Source organism: Balaenoptera borealis (genome assembly GCF_965194805.1).
Source record: "Balaenoptera borealis genome assembly, chromosome: 19".
Lineage (NCBI taxonomy): Eukaryota > Metazoa > Chordata > Mammalia > Artiodactyla > Balaenopteridae > Balaenoptera > Balaenoptera borealis.
The window spans coordinates 62,254,625-62,276,156 of record NC_138878.1 but is presented as its reverse complement, the minus strand read 5'-3'; the positions used below and the strand labels follow the sequence as shown (position 1 = coordinate 62,276,156).

Here is a 21,532-nt window from a genome sequence, read left to right as displayed (position 1 = left end):
GGAGGTGATGTCTGGGTCCTCCCGGGGGCTGATAGTGTTCTCTTTCTTCATCTTGAGTACTAGTTACAGGTGTGTGCATGCAGTCTGAAAATTCATGTTGCTGAACACTTATGTTGTACACTTTTCTATTCATATGTTATTCTCCCATAAAAATGTCCTTAAATTCACTGCAATAACAAAGAGATGTCCTTGGCAGTTTGGCAGTGTCTACCGAATTCATAAATTCCATTTCTAGGAATTTATCTGCAGTTAAATTCATGGAAAATTACGGATGTGCTAGTGCCTTCTGTGCCGCATCCTTTGGAAGAGAAAAGACTAGAAACAACTTAAATGTTCAGTAGAGAACTGGTTAAATAATCTATCCAGGGACTTCCCTGGTGGCGCAGTGGTTAAGAATCCGCCTGCCAATGCAGGGCGTACAGGTTCGAGCCCTGGTCTGGGAAGATCCCACATGCCACAGGGCAACTAAGCCCGTGCGCCACAACTACTGAGCCTGTGCTCTAGAGCCCGCGAGCCACAACTACTGAGCCTGCGTGCCACAACTACTGAAGCCCGCATGCCTAGAGCCCGTGCTCCGCAGCAAGAGAAAACCCCGCTCACCGCAACTAGAGAAAGCCTGTGCACAGCAACGAAGACCCAAAGCAGCCAAAAATAAAATATATATATATATATAAATAAAATAAATTTATAAAAAAATAAATAAATAAATAATCTATCCAGGAGAATATCACTCAGCTGTAAGACTGTGAGAGAGAAAGCAGGGGGAACGGGGGAGAGAAAGGAAATGAAGACTTTCTTTGTGGACTGAGTTGAAATAGTCTTCAAAATGTATTCTTAATTACCTTAATGAAAAAATAAATAATTTTTAATTTATTTATTTTATTTATTCCTTTTTTATTTTTATTTTTGGCTGCGATGGGTCTTCATTGCTGCGCGCAGGCTTTCTCTAGTTGAGGCAAGCGGGGGCTACTCTTCACTGCAGTGTGCGGGCTTCTCGTTGCCGTGGCTGCTCTTGTTGCAGAGCACGGGCTCTAGGCTCACGGGCTTCAGTAGTTGTGGCACGCAGGCTCAGTAGTTGTGGCTCGCAGGCTCTAGAGCGCAGGCTCAGTAGTTGTGGTGCACGGGCTTAGTTGCTCCGCGGCATGTGGGATCTTCCCAGACCAGGGCTCGAACCCGTGTCCCCTGAATTGGCAGGCGGATTCTTAACCACTGCGCCACTGGGGAAGCCCATAAATAATTTTTTAAATTTACAATTGGAGGATTCTGACTTAAAAAAAAAAAAAGGCAGTAAGAGAAACAAGAATGGTAAAAATATTATCTGCTGTCATTTCCATTAAAAGTAAAACAAGTTGTGCTTTTTTTTGCTTAATTCTGTGTAAATTCTCCCTGAGAAAAACACTGGCTGCCAGAAGAGGCGACCTTAGTGGAAGGAAGACTTTGGTTTTAGTATCATCATATGTATTTAGAATTTTGTATCCCACGAGTATATTGCCAAAATTTAAAAATAAAACGTGCAAAAGATTAAAAAAAATAAAAACCTGGGGAGAGGCACTAAGAGTGTCCAGGTGCTGGGCAGCTTTTTATCATAAGTTTTTCCATAAAAGTAATTTGTTGCTATGTATGCGTATTATTTTGATTTAAAAAAAAAATGTTTTCAAACATGCAGCCCCCAGAGAGCTACAAAATTTCCCTACTCCTTCCTAAACCAGTTCTACACAGTCCGCCACTAGGGGGCAGTATGTCATCATGTTTATAATTAAAAGCTTTTGAGTCACACTTGGATTAAAATTCCAACCCTCCCACAGATAACAATTATAAACTCCGGATAAAACAAAACAGTTACTGTCAAGGTCTTATCCCAAGTTAAATTAGTCTCTTGACATATTTTAGCAATGCTTTTTAATGTATGATTCATTTTCTCGGTTTTTCCTGTTGATTGTGGTCTCCAGGAGGAATGTACTTTCCAATTAATTTGCAGTGCTTTAGATACCTGTTTGGTTACACTGGAGACAAAAGCAGGTCCATTGTCACTTTGAAGGGTGTAAGACAATCTAAATCGGGGAATAATATCCTTAAGGAGAGCTTTCACCACTTCAGAGGCTTTTTCTGTCCAGGTGGGATATGCTTCCACCCATTCTGAAAGTGTCCACAAACACCAGCAGGTATCTGAAATTTCCTGCAGCTTGAGGCATTTGAGTAAAGTCTATTTGCTGATCTTCGGTAAGGCAGGTTCCTTTGTGTTAAGTCCCCCTCACTCCTTTTCTTTTCTTCCTGTACGACAGATGTTCCCTTGGGTTTTTATTACCATAAAGTGACAACTGTCTGACTTTTCCCACCCTGATGTAGTAGCACAAATGCTTGCACCTAGAGGATTTCATCATTCTTCCCTGTTTCTCCACAGAATAACTACAGAGCCATTCAAAGGCAACCATAAAACCATAAATAGCGATGAAGCATCTCTAACCATTAAAAGGATGCCTATTGGCCTTGGCATCCACCAACCAGGCTGAATTCTGGGATGGGCCTCTCAGTGATTTTAAGAACCAAGTGGAACCTTTCTCTTCTCCCTGGGAATGTCCCACTTTTGGACAAGAACAGACAGGTGTTTGTGTGTGTGTGTGTCTGTGTTCCTTTCCTTCATTTGACATCAATCTGTAAATGAAAAAATGGTACCAAAACAAAATGAAATGAAAAACCCCTAACAACAAACAAAAACCTAAATAAACCCTTGAGTTTGGTCACAGGACTTTACATATCAAAAGAGCCATCAACTCAACCCTCACGCAATGCGACTCCTTGGAGAGCTGTTGGATCCAGACCAACAACACAGGAGACTGCAGGCAACGGAATTAACACCACAGCAAGGGTGACGTTACATGGGGCACAGGGTCCCAAGATAACCCTCCCTAGGCCTCTTGTGGAGATCCTAACAGGTATTGTGGCCACACATCGTTACCATGAAATATCATCTTCCTCTCAGTCATGGATTAATAGCTGTTATCAGATCACCTACCCAAAATACACCCCAGAGGACTTTCTTTAGGGATAGTAGAAACATTCCCCAATTTTTAAAGACAGAAATACAAGACAAAACAAAAACAGCGCACACAAACGCCAGCATCCAAAGAAACAAACGATCCCGTTCACAAATCAGGGGAAAAGTCCAGCTGTTATTGCCTCTCTCCAACAGGGTACCCCCACTCAAATACAAAACAAACTGGCTTATTCCGGAGAAAAAAAGCCCCAAGTGGAGGAAAAAGTTTCCGGCTGTACACACCAGAACTACTCACCCTGCTGTATGGATCCTGTCGGCTCCCACAGGTCGATTTCTTGCTCCCACTGCCAAGCGATGGGTCAGCTGGTGCCGCTTTGGGGAATTTTGAAGGGAAGATCCTCAGGACAAGTGCCGGCAGCTGCTAGGGCCTTACCCGAAAATTCCCCAACCAGGGCTGGTTGGCCATGAGCAGCAAGGCTCCTGGCCGGCTTTGCAAAAATTGGTACTACTTGCCCCATGTCAGGCCAGTAAATCCAGAGATGAGTCATTGGGGCAAAGAATAGTGACTTCATTCACAAAGCCAGCATACTGAGAAGATGGTGGGCTAGCATCTCAAAAGAACCATCTTCCCCGAGTTAGAATTCAGGCTCCTTTTATACTAAAAGGGGAGAGAGAAAGTCCTGGTTCCGGGTCAGACTCCGGGTGTTAATTTCTTCCTTCCCTCAGCCATTCACAGGTGGGCCTGGTCAGGAGGTTTCCCTTGAGCTAAACGAAGGTATTTTAGCTTAATGCTCATTACCTGGGAGGCAGGGTTCCCCGAGATGGGTCATTATGTATGATTTAAGCTTATAGGCAAAATCCCTTTAGTGATTAACTTGTAATAGGATACAAAAGTTCTTCCCTATTACAAAATGAGTGGAAAGTAGAGAGTTCCCAGTTTTCCCTACTATTAACATCTTGCACTAGTGTGGCACTTTGTTATAATTGGTAAATCAGTATTGATACATCATTATTAGCTAAAGTGTATAGACATATTATGGTTCACTTTTTTTTTTTCTTTGAAGTACAGTTGACTTACAATGTTGTGTTAGTTTCCGGTGTACAGCAAAGTGATTCAGCTATATATATATTCTTTTTCAGATTCTTTTCCATTATAGGTCATTATAAGATATTGACTATAGTTCCCTGTGCTATACAGTAGGTCCTTGTTGTTTACCTATTTTATATATAGTACTGTGTATCTGCTAATCCCAAACTCCTAATTTATCCCTCCCCCCACTTTCCCTTTTGGTAACCGTAAGTTTGTTTTCTGTGTCTGTGGGTCTGTTTCTGTTTTGTAAATAAGTTCATTTGTATCATTTTTTAGATTTCACATATAAGTGAGATAGTATAATATTTGTCTTTGTCTGGCTTAGATCACTTAGTATGATAATCTCTGGGTCCATCCATGTTGCTGCAAATGGCATTATTTCATTCTTTTTTATGACTGGGTAGTATTTCATTATATATATGTACCACATCTTCTTTAGCCATTCATCTGTCGATGGACATTTAGGTTGTTTCCATGTCTTGGCTATTGTAAATAGTGCTGTAATGAACATTGGGGTGCATGTATCTTTTCGAATTAGTTTTCTCCTGTTATATGCCCAGGAGTGGGATTGCTGGATCATATGGTAGTTCTATTTTTAGTTTTTTGAGGAAACTCCATACTGTTTTCCATAGTGGTTGCACCAATTTACATTCCCACCAACTGTGTAGGAAGGCTCCCCTCTCTCCTCCACACCCTCTCCAGCATTTATTATTTGTGGACTTTTTAATGATGGCCATTCTGACTGGTAGTGTGAGGTGGTACCTCATTGTGGTTTTGATTTGCATTTCTCCAATAATTAGTGACGCTGAGCATCTTTTCGTGTGCCTGTTGGCCACTGGATGTCTTCTTTGGAGAAATGTCTATTTAGGTCTTCTGCCCTCTAGTTTTATTTTTTGTTTCCAGGGACGACCTCAAACCCTGCCCAACCCCCAGAGCTCCCTCTTCAAATGCCTTGTCCCCTCCTTCAGCCCACAGCCCCCCAACTCCCAGCACGTTCCTCTCCCAGCCACAGCCCCCAAGGCCCCTGTTACCCCCTCAGAGAGACACACAGATGGGGCCCCAGCACTAGATTTTATTGCTTCCCTGGCAGAGAGGAGGCATCCTTTGGGCAAGTGCTGGGGGCGAGTTCGGGGCACCTGGGGGAGTGTTTCTCGTCTCTGTGGTGTGAGGCTCAGATTCAGATCTGGGGGTTAGTGGAGGCTCTTAGAGGCTGAGCTTGGCGTAGGGGGACCTTGGTCTGGGCGGGGAGACTCTGCCAGTGAGAAGTGGGTGGTCCCTCACTTTGGGTCCGTGAGCCCCTGGGGGGATCTGGGAGGGGCTGTGATGTCTCAGGGAGAGAAGTTGACCCGGTGGGTCTGTGAGAGCCCAGGAGCAGGGGGACACCGGAGGCTGTGTCCGCATCCTGCAGGGCTGGACAGGGGGCCCTGGCCACTGGGGCCCGTCTGCGGGTCAGCCCATGGGGCGACAAGGCCCCAGTGGGCACGCTGGGGCTCAGAGCTCATCGTGGTGACGCGTCAGGTCCTCGCCGTAGTTGGTGGCCTGGCTGCCCACGAACATGTTCCAGTTGCCCAGGATCTCAGCCTTGCTCAGACGCCCGTCCTGGGGGGGGGTCAGAGGTCAGCGGGACGCCACAGGGGCCCTGCCTGGGAGACTCCTCCCTGGAGCCAAGTATGGCTCCCATGGTCTCTGTTCCCCTCTCTCTGGGTCCCCCTCTCCCTGGGTCCCTGTCCCCCTCTCCCTGGGTCTCTGTTCCTGCTTTTCTCCCTCCCCACCTCGATCTCTCTGTTCTTCTTTCTTTCTCCAGCCAAATAGGGACCCCAGAGCCCCAGGCGCACGTTTTGGTCATTTCCGCCCCCCGGGCCAGCGTCACCCCCTGCGCCCCTGCACCTGGTCCGTGTCACTCTCGTGCAGCAAGTGGTTGGCCTCCACCAGCGGCTGGTCCTGGGCAGGGGGCAGCACCCAGTGGCCCACCTCACTCCCATCCAGCTGCCCGTCCTTGTTCAGATCTCGGAAGTCCCGGAACTGTTCCCGCTCCGTCCGCACCCAGGCTGGCTCCTCCTCCCCGGCCTCTGCCGAGTACAGATCCGCTGGGGTTGGGGGTGAGAGGGGGCGACATCAGGGGCAGTTCCCGGGGCCTCCCAGCCTGGCTCTGACACTCCTGGACCCCGGAACCTCGGACCACCCACTTCACTTTCCTTCACCTCAGTTTCCTCTTCTGTTAAATGGAATTGATAACAAACCCGACTTACAGGTGATCATTATGCTGCACGTGAAACTGACTTCATTGATTGGTCATTTGATTGATTGAATCATCCATCCATTTGATTGATACACGCATGAAACAGAGTGTGCCCTGTGTGGTGCAGTGCCTGGCACATAGTAGGCACCCATATGAAGGAGCAATGAGTGAAGGTTTTTATAGGAGATCCTCTAAAGCTACACTTTGATCAGCTCACCACACCCAGAACATCCCTAGAGATTCCAGGAGCCTCTCATTTGTTGCAATCATTTGTAAATGTTTGAAAAGCTCTTCACCCCAAGGACCCACAGATACATTTGGAAGACATTACACCACAGATACATTTGGAAGACATTACAACCTGACAAGTCTTTTTATACCAGACACAAAGCCACCATAATTAGGACAGAATGCCTTCCTCTACTCCGGGGCCAGGCCAGGGAGCTGTCACAGGGAGGGATGTCCTCATAGATGGAACAGGTGCCAGGCACACAATTACCCACTTAGCCTTCAGGCTTCCTTTTTTTTTTTTTAAATGGTCTTACATCTTTTTTTTTTTTTTGCCATGCCGTGCGTCTTGCGAGATCTTAGTTCCCTGACCAGGAACTGAACCTGTGGCCATGGCAGTGAAAGCGCCGAGTCCTAACCACTGGACTGCCAGGGAAGTCCCTGGAGTTCTTTCTGACCAAAAAGGGAGAGAGAGACTTCTATCTTCCTCAAAGACAGAAAAAAATAAATGATGTTTAAATTAAAATGTCTTGCCTATGGGTTTGTTCCATAAAAGCATTCTATAAAGCAATGTTTTCAAACTTTAAAGACTTCCATGTTTAATAGCCTTCCCTTCAACCAAATTCGCTGTACCCCTGAGGACAGGGACAGAGGCAGGACCAATGGGGAATTGGGGGGTGTCTTCGGGGCTCCCCGACATCCTGAATAACAGGAGATGCAGCATTTGCTGTGTAAATGCAGGCTCAAGACAATTTCCCTGACATCCTATCCCAACCAAACACAGCCCCTGAGCCCTGATTTTGTAGAAACTCCACACTCTCCCAGGAATGGACCTGCTCTGTGATATTCTCTGCTCTATCCTCTACCACCAACATGCAGTAGCTGCTTGATAAATGTTTCCTGGCCCGGCACACAGTAGGTGCTTGATAAATGCTTTTGCGGTCTGGAAAACAGAAGGGACTCAATAAATGTTTCCTGAGCCTGGCACACAATAGGTGTTTGATAAAGATTTGCTGGGTCCCGCAAATATATGTGCTCAGTAAATGTTCCTTAGGCCTGGCCCACAGTGGATACTCAGTAAATGTTGGGTGGATGGATGGACCCAGGCAGCAACCCTGCCCCACTTGAGAGAGCCTTCGCTCTAATGGCTGATATATATCAGCTGCCACCCATGCTCGGGAGAGGACAGGCCTCCTTGGGGAGGGAATCAGGTCCCACTCACCGATGTACTCGTCCACTTGCACATAGCCGTCTTTGTTCTTGTCCAGATCCTCCAGGGTTTCCTGGGGAGAAAGAGGCATCAGGGCTGAGAAAATGCAGAAACAAAGGAAAACAGTCAAACAGGACAAAATATTATTAGTTTAGTCATTAAGCATAGTCAAGGACCCTTTAGTTCCTCTTCAAGGGCTATAGATAATATTCTGAGCCATGTCCTTTGAGCTGTCTTATAGGTACTGAAACCCCACCGGGTGGAAGAAGTTAACTACACCTGGCATGGGCAGGGGGTACAGGAGAAATCTCTAGACTTTCCACTCAATTTTGCTGTGAACCTAAAATGGCTCTAGAAATTAAAGTCAAATGGAAAAAAAAAGAGAGAAGAGAAGAAAAATCCTGCCACTCTAAAATAGAGACAGAGTTGGCAAAAAAAAAAAAAAAAAAAAAAAATATATATATATATATATATATATAAAGTAATAGAAGATGGGGGGCCAGCAGGAATGGCCTCAGAGTGGACACTCCATGTCTGGGGTTGGGATTTTCCTGGGGTTCAGCCAGGATGGGGGCTATCTAAGGCACTGCTGGGGGATGTGGTTTTCTGAAGGCAGGCTGGGTGCCTGGACCCCAAATGTGAGCACAGAAAGGGGGAGGCCAGATCAGGAGAGATTAGATACTGTGGGGTTGGAGGGTGGGCACTGGAGCCCCAAAGGTAAGTGCTGGGAGGCTAGTCCTGGCATCAGAAGCCTGGGTCCTGGGAGGGAGGTGGGAAGCAGCGTTCCTCAGGCCCCCACTCACAGCAATCACGATGTCCCGCATATGAGGGAATTCCTCAGGATGCAAAAAGGCCGTCAGCTCTTCCCGAGTGGCCATTGAGTCCCCATCCTGGTCAGCCACCCGGAAACGCCGCTCGTCCCGAGTCAGCATCTTCTTGTAGGTCTCTGCATCCTCCACGTCGTGAAATTCTTCACCTGGAGAAGAAGGGATCTTGGTGGGATGTGCTTTAAGACAAAGGGGTGTGGGACTTCCCTGGTGGTCCAGTGGTTAAGGCTCCACCTTCCAATGCAGGGGACTCGGGTTCAATCCCTGGTCCAGGAACTGAGGTTCCACATGAAGCAGGGTGTGGCAAAAATTTTTAAAAAAAGAAAAAAAAAAAGACAAAGGGATCTAACTCTGGGGAGTCAGGGCAGGGAGACCTCCACCGAATTAATAATAATTAATAGTAGCTACCTTGTAGTGAGAGCTTATTATGTGCTAAGCTCTTTATCTACAAAATTGCAATTAATTCTCACAAAAAGCAAGCAAAATGAGTTATTTTGTAGTAGTTGTTGTTGTTGGGGTTTTTTTGGCCGCACCAAGCGGCTTGTGGGATCTTAGTTCCCCGACCAGGAATTGAACCCGCACGGTTGGCAGTGAAAGCACAAAGCCCTAACCACTGGACCGCCAGGGAATTCCCAGTTTTTTCATTTATTCTTACTTTATGAAGGAGAAAACTGACTGTCAGAGAGAGGAAATAACTTGCCCAAGGTCATGCAGCCAGGAAGGATGGACTTTGAGTTGATACTGGCCCATTGGGCCCCGAAGTTGTGCTCTGGTGCGGTATACTGACTCAGCTTGCTGGACACAGAGGAGGGGAAGGACATTTTCAACAAAGGGAACAGTACGTGCAGAGTAGAGGTTTGAAGAGCACGGTGAGTTCAGGGAAACTGCAGAAGATCCATTTAGCTGGGGCAGAAAATGCAGAAAAACGGTGGTGGATGGTTGGGTGAGGCTGGGCTGAGGCGCTAAGACTCTCTCCTGGGGACCCTGGGGAGCCATGGGGGGCTGTGAGCAGGGGAAGGTCAAGGTCAGCTCTGAGTGTGGAAAGATCCCTCCGGGTGTATGTGAGGGACAGGCTGGAGGGGGAGGCTGGGTTGAGGGTCCAGGAGGGAGTGGATAAGAGCCGTGGGGGGCCGAGGACTGGGGCATGGGGATGGAGGGGAGGGAATCCAGAGGCAGAGGAAGAATAAATGGCTTGGGGTTCTCAGGATGAGAGGTCAGAGATCAAAGGTCAGGCCGATAGGGCTTGGGAGGTAGATGTCCCCGGTCAAGGATCTGAAGTTCCTCAGTGGATGTCAGAATGAGAAACCAGAGATAAGGGGTTGGGGGTTTCAGGGTGATGGGGTTCTAGAAGTGGGTAGACCCTGGTCAAGGGTCGGAGGTCAAAGGTCAGGGATCTGGTTAACGGGCTTAAAGTTCTCAGGATGAAGGTGTCAAAAAAGGTCCGGGTCATGGTGTGTGTGGGGAGCAGGGGTCGGGTCGCGTACCCGGCTCGTAGTGGCCGTAGGTGGCGTTGCGCAGCTCCTCCCAACCCACACGCCCGTCACGGTCTGTGTCGTACGTGTTCCAGGCCGCGCTCACTGAGTCCCGTATGTGCCGCTGCTGCGTGTGTGCGATCCACGCGCGGAGCTCGGCTAGCGACACCCAGCCGTCCCCGTCCCCGGCGCGGTCCATGCGGTCCACGATGCGCCTGCGAACCAGGGCGGGGCACACGTCAGTCTCGGGCCCCGCCCACCCCCGAGTCCCGCCTTCTTCCAGGAACTCGAGACACAACCCCACATAGGGCTGAAAATGTCACTGAGTCGCCAGCAAATTGGGGGGAGGCGCCTGTCAATCCCGGTACCACTCCCTCCTCAGGGCTCTGCCCCCTCAATCCAGGGTCCGCTCCCAGAAGCGATAACGCCCTTTCCGAGACGCGGCGGGCCTGTGGCTGGCGCTGCGGTCCACGACACGCCCGCCTGGGGATAGGACCTATGACAATCCAGGGTCCCACTCTCCACTCTGGCCTGCACGTGCTACACCTCTAGCTTGAACGAGCTGGGGAGGGGGGCAGGGGGCAGGGAGTCACACCGTGCCCCTCGCCCGCAGATTCCCTGTCCCAAGACTCACTCTGAACTCCGATTGCCACGGCTACATACTCTCCGGACCTCTGGCCGTCTCAGGCCCCGCCCCCTTCCCCTGGCTCTGCCAGTCTTCAGAACCTCTAGCCCCTCTAGCCCCGGCCCCTGCTCGGCCCCCTCCCTGGCTGCGAGCGTCAATTTCAGGCCCGTATCCCTGCAGCCCCGAGGTATGCTGCGACTCGCCCCTTTCCTCTAGTTTTTCCCAGACGTTATCAGGCTTTGCCCTGTGACCATCAGCCCCAACACTGCAGGCTCGGCCTCCACCCACTCCTCCTCGTGCTCCAGCCTGATCCTGTACACCTCCATGTCACATGTCAAGCCCTTTTAGGCCCCCACCTCATGCCCCTTCTCTCGGGCCACGCCTCTCGGCTCCCAGGTCCCATCCCTCTCCCCTGGCAATGCCCCGTCATTGGTCTGTGTTCTCGCCCAACCGCTAACAGAGCCCACATGGAGCCCTTCTTCCTGTCACCGTCCCGAAGCCCCCGCAAACCAGTCCCTAGAATTGAATTTGACATGGCCCTGCCCAGGTCGCTGATCCCTTCCTCCCGCGCTAGGCTGTCTCTGCTCTGTTTAGTAGGGGTCCGGCTACCCTGAGGTTCCAGCTGTGGTTAAGAGTTTGGGCTCTAGAGCCAGACGTTTAGGTTCAAATCCTGCCACCTCTTCTTGTTGGTTGTGTGACCGTGGGCAAGTCGCTTACCCTGTCTGTGCCTTAGTTTCCCCCTCTGTAAAATGGGGATAAATAACAGAACATACCTCACAGCGTGTGGGGATTAAACGACTTAAGTCTCGTAAAGCACTTTGAACGGCGCCAGGCACTGTAGTAAGTGCTATGTCAAATGTGTAAGTCTATCACTGCCTTTCCTCCCCCATCCTTCCTACACCCAACCCCATCCATGCACAATATCCCAGCCAGCAGACCTGGCCACCACCGCTATCTCCACCCTGAATCTGGTGACCCTAGTCTCTTTTCTCCCACCTGGAAGACTGCAGTCACTTCCTCACTGGGCTCCCTGCTTCTTGCTTCCTATAGTCTGTTCCCTGCATGGCAACCAGAGGGATCCTGTTAAAGCCCAGGTCAGCTCACATCCTCCCTCTGCTCAGAGCCATCCCATAACCCTTATCTCACTCAGAGAAAAGCTTAAAACTTCACTGTGGCCCCAAAGGCCCTGCACAACCTGACCCCTTTGTTCTCTCTGCAACTACCTTCTACTCTCTCCCTCCGCTCACTGGGTTCCAGTCACATAGGTCTCACTGTTCTTCAGACACATCAGGCACATCAGGCCCGATCCTGCTTCAGGGCCTTTGCACGTACAGTTCCCTCTGCCTGGAATGCTATTTCCCCATACACCCACGTGTCTCATATATTACCCTCTCACCGAGGCCTCCCCTGACCTTCCTCTTTAAAATTACAACCCTGAATCCTCCTCCCCCTCCATCTCTCTCCTACCCCAGACGGGCTTGGCTTTCCTCTGGGGTGAGTTGGTCGAATTCCTTGGCCACTTCTTGTCCCAGAAAAGCCTCATGATCATATTGGAAGTCCCCGTGAGCGTCATCATGAAGGGCCTCGCTCAGGGGGGCCGCGTGGTGCACCCTCCCCTGGCCATGAGGGCCGGCGTCAGGGGATGGCTTTCCCTGGGCTCCGCGCCTGAGCAGCAACAGCAGCAGCAGAAGTGACGGTCGCCACATCATCAGTCCCTGAGGAGTGGTGGAGGCTAGGAGTCAGGGGTCACAGAGAACAGGACAGAGACGGGACAGGAGGATGGGGATGGGGGAGCCTAGGACAGGACAGAGAGTTGGTAGCTGGCTGCAAAGTTTGGGGCTCAAGAAGGGACAGGAAGGGGAGAAGGGAGGCGGGGTTCTCTGAGGTTAAGCCAGCTGTGGGGACCGAATCCTCTGAGGAAGTCCCAGAGGCGTACCAGAGCCGCAAGCGGGGAGGATTCAAGCGGGAGACGTGGCGCAATTCCCAAGCATAGTTCAGGGCGGGGTCGTGGCCAGAAAGAAATCATGCAGGCCCCCGGGCATCGCTTTCAGCTTGGTCCCCAATCCTCCACCCAAGTGGACCCGAACCGTCCTCGCTGGGCAGGGCAGCCGCCCCCGCCTCCCTTTACCCGGTCAAGCAGCTTCACTTCGCTCTCTAAATTCCACTCTGAGTTCTCCAAAAAGATGCCTAATTTGGCTGCTCTCCAACCAGGCCCCGCCTCCCGCAGTGCAGAGGCCCCGCCCTCCTACCAATGAGCGCTCTTGAGGGCCTCATGGGGCGGGGCCGATGAGAGCTCGGCGGGCCAAGGGCGCCCCTCGCCACGTCCACAAAGGAAAGCGCAGCCCCTTGAGGTTCGGCCCGTCCCTTTCCCAGGACAGGCGGGGTGGGCAACACCGGAGTGACACGGCCGGGGGAACTACAACTCCCGGCAGGCGTCGGGGCGCCGTGCCCGACCACCTGCAGTTGTTCTAGCTCCAAAGCCTCACGGGAGGTGTATTTTTATCTCTTTCCCTTTGTCCGCAAGTTTTAGGAAGGAAGGGAACCAAGAAGCCTGAGGAGGCTTTCCTTTCCCTCAAGGAGGGACTAACTCTTCCGCTCCACCAAGAGTCAGGTCAGACTCCAGCCAAGAATTCCTCAAAATGCCGGGCACAAACATCCAGTAAATATTTGTGAAATTTATTAATTAAAAATATATGACTTGGTATATAAAATTGGTAGATTCCACCATGGCAACAAGTTAGCCTCAGGAGAGATTTGAAGTCCAAGGCTTACACCATTTATTCCCCCCACAATTCCCTAAAAAGTTGAAACGATGAGAACACAATGATTCGGGCCCAAACCCATGTTATATGTGGAGGTGGAAGGGAGCCATATATATCAGGAGGGGAAACTGAGGCAGGCCACAGGAGGAGAAATCCAGAGGGAGGACATCGGGCTCCTTCTGGAGGCTCAGAAATACGAGGATTCCAGGAGGTCTCACAGCATGAAAAGGACCTGACTACATTAGCTGGTAGCAGCCAGGATGGGGGACGATCGGCAGTCGCTGGGAATGCATTTATATCCTAAGATTCAGCTTCCTTGGACAGGCCAGGAGTGGGTAGGAGGGCCCCTACGTCGTCCCCACGGAAAGAGATCCAAGGGGCTGAGGAAAGAGGGAAGGGGGAGAATCTTTGAAATCCTCTGGGTCTCTGACTTCCCCTCCCCCACGTGTGTGTGTGTGTGTGTGTGTGTGTGTGTGTGTGTGTGTGTGTGTGTGTCTTTCTCAGTCTCTGTCCTACCCTGTGGGTTTCTATACGCTCTGAGTCTCTGTTTCACCCCTCCAGTTTTCTGTCCCCACCACTCTCTGGGTCTCTGTCCCTCTCTGTCTAGACCTCTGTCCCCCCCAGGAATGTGTCTCCCTCTTTTTTGGCATCTCTGTCCCTCTCTCTGAGGCACTTCCCTCTTCCTGTCCCACACCTGGCAGCCCCTTCCTCATCCTCCTCCACAGAAGAGCTCCTCCTGCAGCCACTGTCATGAGCAGTAAGAAGCCGATGACGATTCCAACCACTGGCACCGAGGACTTGGCTGGTGATTCTGCAGCCAGAGAATGTTGTGATATATTTAATGGACCCTCCAGCACATCCGAGTCAGGACGGGGGACTGGGGGTTCTCAGTCCCTCCCAAGCTCAGAGATTCCAGCACCAAGTCTTGGGGGAGTGGAAAGGCCACTCACATGGTGCTCTAGGTCTAGAAAGCCCCCAGGTTGTAGGTAAGAACCAGCCATAGCAAGAGGGGTCTCAGTCACTCTGGTCAAGAGACCTGTAGCAGCAGGGTGGGTGGTGTTCCAGATTGGAGAGGAGGGGTGGGCACACAGCAGCGGAACATCAGACCCATAGAGGGCTGGCAGCAGCAGGCAACGAATGGTCAGACTCCATGAAGACTAGCAGCAGCAGGACGGAAGGTGGTCAGTCTTAGGGAGGACTTTCCATAGTGGTTAACGGGTGGCCCGACTCAATGAGGCCAGCAGCAGCAGGATGAAAGGCACTCAGACTTGGGGAGGCAAGCAACACAGGACAAAAGGCTGTCAGGCTTTGGAAGAAGTGGCAGTGGTGGGGCAGAAAGCAGTCAGATTCAAGGAGAACGGGCAGCAGTGGAAGGTGGTCAGACTCAGGAAGGATTGCTGCAGTAGAGGGAGAAAAGGCAACCAGAAGTAGGCAGCGCATCTTTCCCCAGCGGGACCTCACCCAGCTCCACAGTGAGGGGCTGGGCCAGCCCTGCGTGCTGCACCACGCAGCAGTAGTGGTGCTCGTCGCCACTCTTGACTGTTAGCGATGACCAGGCGTGGAAGGAGCCATCACCGTTGGGGCCAATGTCACCCTCACCAGAGCCAGCTGCCATCCCATTCCGTACGAATCGCAGCTGCAGCTCGGGTGGGTAGAAGGAGAAGGCACTGCAGGTGAGCACAGAAAAGCCAGGGCTGCCCGGTCGGGCCTTCAGGCGCATGGAGGGTGGCTCTGCAGACAAAGAGGCGGACAGGCCTAAGCCCCAGGCCCATGAACCCCCAAGGCCAGGCCCAGGGTTGGAGAGGGACATAGAGAGGACTCCATTCCTTCCACTCTACCCAGCAGGCCCCACCACGTGCCCTGTGACCTCCTGAGCCTAGAGAATATAATGGTAAAGGGGGAAGGGCCTTCCCAGGGGTACAGAGACCCAACCTGTCTGCCACGAGGGTATCCGTCTGTCACCCAGTCCTTCCTACCATGACACATACTGTGCCTCCACCGTGTGATGTGCCAGGCACTCTTCTAGGCACTGGGGACACAGCAGTGAACAAGACAGACAAAAGTCCCTGTACTCACGGAGCTTGTGTTCTAATGAGGGGAGAGAGACGAATATTTGTGTACATGCAAATAAAAGGGAAAGGGTTTACGAAAGTGTGATGAGGGAAAATAAGACAGACCCAACAGTCATTCAAAAGATAGTAAGAGAGGGACTTCCCTGGTGGCGCAGTGGTTAAGAATCCACCTGCCAATGCAGGAGACATGGGTTTGATCCCTGGTCCGGGAAGATCCCGCATGCCACGGGGCAACTAAGCCCATGTGCCACAACTACTGAGCCTGCATTCTAGAGCCTGCGAGCCACAACTACTGAGCCTGCCCGCTCTTGGGACCGTGTGCCTCAACTACTGAGCCCGCGTGTTGCAACTACTGAAGCCCGCGCACCTAGAGCCCGTGCTCTGCAACAAGAGAAGCCACCGCAATGAGAAGCCCACGCACCACAACGAAGAGTAGCCCCAGCTCACCGCAACTAGAGAAAGCCCGCGCACAGCAACGAAGACCCAACACAGCCAAAAATAAAAACAAATAAATAAATAAACTTTTTTAAACAAAAAAATTGAAAGAAAAAAAACTCTTAGCAAACTAGGAGTTGGAGGAAACTTTCTTAATTCGTCAAAGGGCATCCAACAAAAAAATCTATAACTAACATAATACCTAATAGTAAAACGCTGAATGCTTTCCCTATGAGTTTGAGACTACAAGATGTTCATTATCACCACTCTATTCAACATTGTACTGGGGATCCTAAGATAAGAAAAAGAAATAAAAGTTACTAAAACTAGAAAAGAAAATAAGTAAAACATGTCAAGCATGACATGATCCGAAAGAATCTAGGAAAAATTAATAGCAGTAAGTGAATTCAGCAAAGTTTCTGAATACAAGGAAAATATATAAAACTCAATAGTATTTCTATAAATCAATAGTATTTCTGTAAACTAACTACAAACTATAAGAAAATGAAATTTTTAGAATTACCATTTACAGAAGCATCAAAAAATGTCTAATACTTAGGGAAAAAGAATCTAACCAAAGGGGTGTAAGACCTCTACACTGAAAACTACAAAATATTACTGAGAGAAATTAAAGGATATCTAAACAAGTACAGGGATATACTGTATTCATGGATTCGAAAACTTAATATTGTTAAGATGTCAATTCTCCCCAAACTAATCTATAGATACAATTCAATCACTATCGAAATCCCAACAGAATTTTTGGCAGAAATTGACAAGCAGAAATGTATATAGAGATGCAAATGACACAGAATAACCAAGGCAATAAAACTGAAGAACTTAATTGCTAGATATCAAAACTTTTTATAAAGCTACATTAATCAAGAGAGTGAGGTACTGGCTGAATTTCAGTCCAATAGCTCAGTGGACTAGAAGAGAGACTAAACAAAAAAAAAAAGAAAGAAAAGAAGAGAGGGACTTCCTTTGCCGTCCAGCACGGGTTCGATACCTGGTTGGGGAAATAGGATCCCACAGGCACGGCCAAAAAAAAAAAATTAATTAATTAATTGAGGGGACTTCCCTGGTGGTCCAGTGGTTAAGACTCCATGCTCCCAATGCAGGGGGCCCGGGTTTGATCCCTGGTCAGGGAACTAGGTCCCGCATGCCGCAACTAAAGATCCCACGTGCCACAACTAAGACCCAGCACAGCCAAATAAATAAATAATTTTTTTTAAAAAAAGTTAAAAAATTAACTGAGCCATGTACTTTAGGTAAGTAAGTCACACCTCAATAAAAAACAAAACAAAACAAAAAAAGAAATATGCTATAATGAATGAATGGACAAAACAGTGGCATGAGAGATAATAATGGGGGTGGGATGGCACACCTTAGCCAGGGTGGTCAGGGAGGGCCCTGCTGAAGAGCTGACATCCAAGGTCAAACCTCAAGCATGAGAAGGACCCAGTCATGGTTGGATCCCAAGGAAGAGAATCAAAAGCAGAGGGAACAGCAGGTGCAAAGGCCCTGAGGAAGGAAAGAACCTGACATATTGGAGGAAAGGGAGAAGGCCACTGTCGTTGGGGGCATTGTGAAATTACAGTGGTGGAAGGCAGCCAGACCATGAGGAGCTTGCAGGCCTTGGAGCAGAGTCTGGATTTTAGTCTAAGACTAGTGGGGATCTACGGGACAGTTTTAAGCACTGGTGTGATGGGAGTTCATTTATGTTTTTAAAACATTCTTCTGACTGCTAGGTGGAGGACTGTCTATATTGAGGGCCGAGATGGAAGTAGGAATTGCACTGTGGGGGAGGCTGAGGACAAAAGAGCTCTAACTGCAGCCCTTAAATTCCCCAGCCGTGTGTGTAATTATAGCTCAGAGTGACATATGCTATGTGGAACAGAGGTCACACAAGATCTTGTGAGCGTCCAAAAGAAGCAAGTGAAAGCCTCATGGGCCAGAGTGGAACCTGACACCGGTGGCATCTGACACCAGTGCAACTGGCAAAGGTGAAGAACTGGGAGGCCTGATGTGAGCTTAAGGGGCTCTGGGTGATTCCGTCTGGCTGAGTGGAGCAGATGGAGAGATGTGAGGCTGAGGAGAGAGACAGAGGCCATGCCACGTGGGGTCTCAATGCCCGGCTGAGGGGCCTGAGCTGTGTCCCGAGGGCTCTAGGAGCCACAGGAGGGCCGCGTGCAGGAGAGGGGCAGGGGCAGCTTGGGATGGACAAAGACCCTCTGGGACATGACTGCAGGAAAGCGGGGTAGACTGGAAGCCTGGAGGCTGGGGAGGAGAGGCTGGGGAAGAGGATGAGGCCTCGGGGCGGGGCAGGGCTGTGGGGAGGAAGGGGTCCGTGGGCGTCAGGACTCCCAGCGGGGTCGCTCACCCTTCCACTCCAGGTTGCCTCGGCCCCTCTCCAGATGCCCCAGCAGCCGGTGGGGGCAGGAGTAGAGCAGGAAGGTCTTCTCCTTGTTGACTGCCTCGGGCTGCTGCGTCCACTTGATACCGATGGTCTGGGACTCAGGCCAGTCCCCATCCCAGGTGCCCATCTTGGGGTCAAATATCATGAACTCCTCGCCATTCAGGGCAAACTTGGCCACAGGCACCGAGACATTGTCAGGGCCCAACTCGCAGCCCAACAGGCCCTGCAGGGTGTAGGGACCTGGGATGCCCAAACACAGATGAGCAGGGCCCAGGAGCAGGGGCCTTGGTCCCCTCCTCCCTCAGACCCAGGATCCAGGCCCCCAGCCCCTCCTCCCTCAGACCCAGGATCCAGGCCCCAGCACCCTCCATCCTCAGACTCAGGAGTTCCAGTCTCACCTCCTTCCCCTAAAACTTGGAGAGCTTCGAGGAAGAGCTTCTCCTTGTTCCTCAGGTCTGTGGTCTCTTTCTCCCAATACCAGGACACCTGGCTTTCCCAGACCCAAGCGCCGTAGGGCTCAGCCTCAGCCCGCAGGTTATTGTAGCTCAGGTACTGCTGTGGACCCAGCCAGCCCGATACCCAGAAGGCAGGAGTCCCCGAGGCAGGGGCGGACACGGCGGTGAAGTGGTACAGGAGGGAGCGATGGCTCTCTGCCGGAGACACAGGTGAAGAGAGCAGATGGGCCGGGGTACCTAGATGGGAGCAGGACAGACACCCCGAGAGAGAAAAGACCCCACCGCAGATAGAGGGGCCGGAACCTGAGAGGGGGGCCAGACCCAGAGAGAGGGACAGAGACCCCGTAAGAAGGGGACAGGTGTTTCCCAGACACACCGCCAGAGGGAGGAGATCGTGAGAAACGAAGTGAAATGAGGCAAAGAAGGAAGTGCCCGGCTCGAGTGGGACCTCGGATTTCGCTTCCTTTGCTCTTTTCCCGGCGGGCGGCACCTCCCTCGTCCGCGGCAGCCCCGGCGCCCCCCGGAGCCCCCTCACCTGCACTCAACGTCCCAGGCAGGAGGACGAGCAGCAGACCGAGCCCCCAGGGCTGAGGCCGGCGGACCCGCATCCTGAATGGGAGACCTGGGGCGGGAGGGGGCGCGTGACTCCTCCGGACCCCCACCCCGCCCCGCCCTCCCTCCCTGCCCCAGCTCCCGCTCGGCTCCCCTCGGCCACCCCGCGCGCCTGCGACTGCGGGTGGAGGGGTTCGATCCCGGAGGATGACAACAAGGCCCTCCTCCTCGATGAACTTTCATCCCTTACTTGGCTCCGAGCTGGTTAATTAGTTACAGAGCCTGGATAGGCTGAGATTCCTTGCTCGGAGTTCGGCCCCGCCTCCTCCTCCTCCTCCCTCAGACCCGCGGGTCCCGGCCCCCCCCACCCTCCGCGCCCCTCCTCCCTCAAACCCCAAAGTCCAGATCCCCGGCTCCCTCCTCCCTGAGACCCTGGAGTCCGGGCGCCCGGCCCTCTCCACCCTCGGTCTTGGGCCCCAGCTCTGCTCACGGCAGCCACGATCCCTTCCCTCCTGCGGCCCCAGCTGGCTCCCGTGACTAGAGACCCCAGTTCCTCTCTCACATCCTGTCCGGAGACGGCTCCTCGACTCCAGGAATATCCAACCCCGCCCCCCAGCTGCAGGGCACACCCCGGGCCCTGGGCCCAGCCTGTCTGAGTGTTGGTCTCTGCCTCTCTCTAGAAACTTTTGTCTTTTTTTTTTTTTTTTTCCTCTCTGTTGCTCCCTTATTTCCTTATCTTGAGGGTGTCAGCCACCCAGCAAATTCATGACAAAGTTGGGAATCAACATTATCGGAGTCCCAAACTGGGAGGTCTGTGTGCGTCCCCTTCTTACGTCGTTGTCTGTCCCCACCACCCCCAACGCCCGTCACTAGCTCCTGCTGTGATAAAAGTCCTCCAGATACTTCCACACTTCCTCCTTCCAAACCCTCCCCCAAGGGCCCCTTAAAGTGCGCCTGCCGTTCTTTAGTATCTTCTGATATGACCTTAATAACGCACACACCCAGTATACTGTGTCAAGCTTCGGGGCACCCTCCAACCGCCCACCGGCAGCCCACACTCCTGCTATAATGCTCCCATTCATTTGTTTTACTGTGGTAAAGTGCACAAAACAAAGGAGTTACTATTGGTTACATTTAGTGCATTCACAATGTTGTGCAACCATCACCACTATCTAGTTCCAGAACTTTTTCATCACCCCAAAGGGGACCCCAGAGACGTTGAGGGGCCCCTGCTCCCCTCAGCCCCTGGCAACCACGAATTTACTTTCTCTCTCTATGGATTTTGCCTATTCTGGACGTTTCAGATTAATGGAATCCTATAATATTGTGGCATTTTGTGTCTGGCTTCTTTCATTTAGCATACTGTTTTTGTTTGTTTGTTTGTTTTTGGTCACGCTGCACGGCTTGTGGAAGATCTCAGTGAAAGCACGGAGCCCTAACCACTGGACAGCCAGTGAATTCCCCAGCATATTGTTTTCAAGATTTATCCATATGGTAGCCTGTATCAGGACTTCGTTCCTTCTTATGGGTGGATAGTATTCTTTTTTTTTTAATTTAATTTAATTTATTTTTTATACAGCAGGTTATTAGTTATCTATTTTATATATATTAGTGTATATATGTCAATCCCAATCTCCCAGTTCATCAGGTGGATAGTATTCTATTGTAGGGACTGACCACATTTCATTTATTCATTCATCAACTGATGGGCATTTAGGTTGTTTCCACTTTTTGGCTATTGTGAATAATGCTGCTGTGAACATTTGTGTACAAGTTTTTTGTTTTGTTTTGTTTTTGCATAGCTGTATTCAATTCTTTTGGGTATATACCCAGGAGTGGACTTGCTAGGTCATATGATGTATTAGTCAGGGTTTTCTGGAGGAACAGAATCAACAGGATATATATATATATATATAGAAAGAGACTTGGTATAAGGAATTGGCGCACGTGATTGTGGAGACTTGGTGAGTTCAAAATCTGATGGGGATGGCCGGCAGGCTGGGGACTCTGGAAAGAGTTACATTTCAAGTCTAAAGGCAGGCATTCTGGAAAACCAAGAAGAGTTCATCTTGCAGATGAAATCCAAAGGCAGTCTGCTCTCAGAGTTCCCCTTTGCTTGGCGGGTGGGGGAGGTGAGTTTTCCACCTTCAA

At 50.7% G+C, this 21,532-nt stretch overlaps 2 protein-coding genes across 5 annotated transcripts; both read right to left on the bottom strand.

Annotated features, from left to right (window-relative positions):
* Positions 1 to 5,137: 5,137 nt before the first annotated feature.
* On the bottom strand, positions 5,138 to 12,968 carry RCN3 (reticulocalbin 3). Of its 2 annotated transcripts, none has more exons than XM_082370354.1 (7): positions 12,815 to 12,968; positions 12,154 to 12,401; positions 10,074 to 10,276; positions 8,566 to 8,738; positions 7,775 to 7,835; positions 5,973 to 6,172; positions 5,138 to 5,684 (listed from the first exon to the last, which is right to left on the bottom strand). In XM_082370354.1, the coding sequence occupies exons 2-7, from the start codon at positions 12,393 to 12,395 to the stop codon at positions 5,577 to 5,579; spliced, it is 987 nt and encodes a 328-aa protein (XP_082226480.1). In that variant the 5' UTR covers positions 12,396 to 12,401; positions 12,815 to 12,968; the 3' UTR covers positions 5,138 to 5,576. The 2 variants fall into 2 exon arrangements, with proteins under 2 accessions (XP_082226480.1, XP_082226479.1); XM_082370353.1 differs by having other exon boundaries at positions 12,623 to 12,858.
* A 373-nt stretch (positions 12,969 to 13,341) lies between these two features.
* FCGRT (Fc gamma receptor and transporter) lies at positions 13,342 to 19,983 on the bottom strand. Of its 3 annotated transcripts, none has more exons than XM_082370346.1 (7): positions 19,872 to 19,983; positions 19,365 to 19,451; positions 18,773 to 19,066; positions 18,339 to 18,614; positions 14,910 to 15,179; positions 14,143 to 14,259; positions 13,342 to 13,828 (listed from the first exon to the last, which is right to left on the bottom strand). In XM_082370346.1, exons 2-7 carry the CDS (start codon positions 19,435 to 19,437, stop codon positions 13,749 to 13,751), a joined length of 1,110 nt encoding a protein of 369 aa, XP_082226472.1. In that variant the 5' UTR covers positions 19,438 to 19,451; positions 19,872 to 19,983; the 3' UTR covers positions 13,342 to 13,748. The 3 variants fall into 3 exon arrangements, with proteins under 3 accessions (XP_082226472.1, XP_082226473.1, XP_082226474.1); XM_082370347.1 differs by having other exon boundaries at positions 18,773 to 19,024; XM_082370348.1 differs by lacking the exons at positions 14,143 to 14,259; positions 19,872 to 19,983 and having other exon boundaries at positions 19,365 to 19,547.
* Positions 19,984 to 21,532: the final 1,549 nt, after the last annotated feature.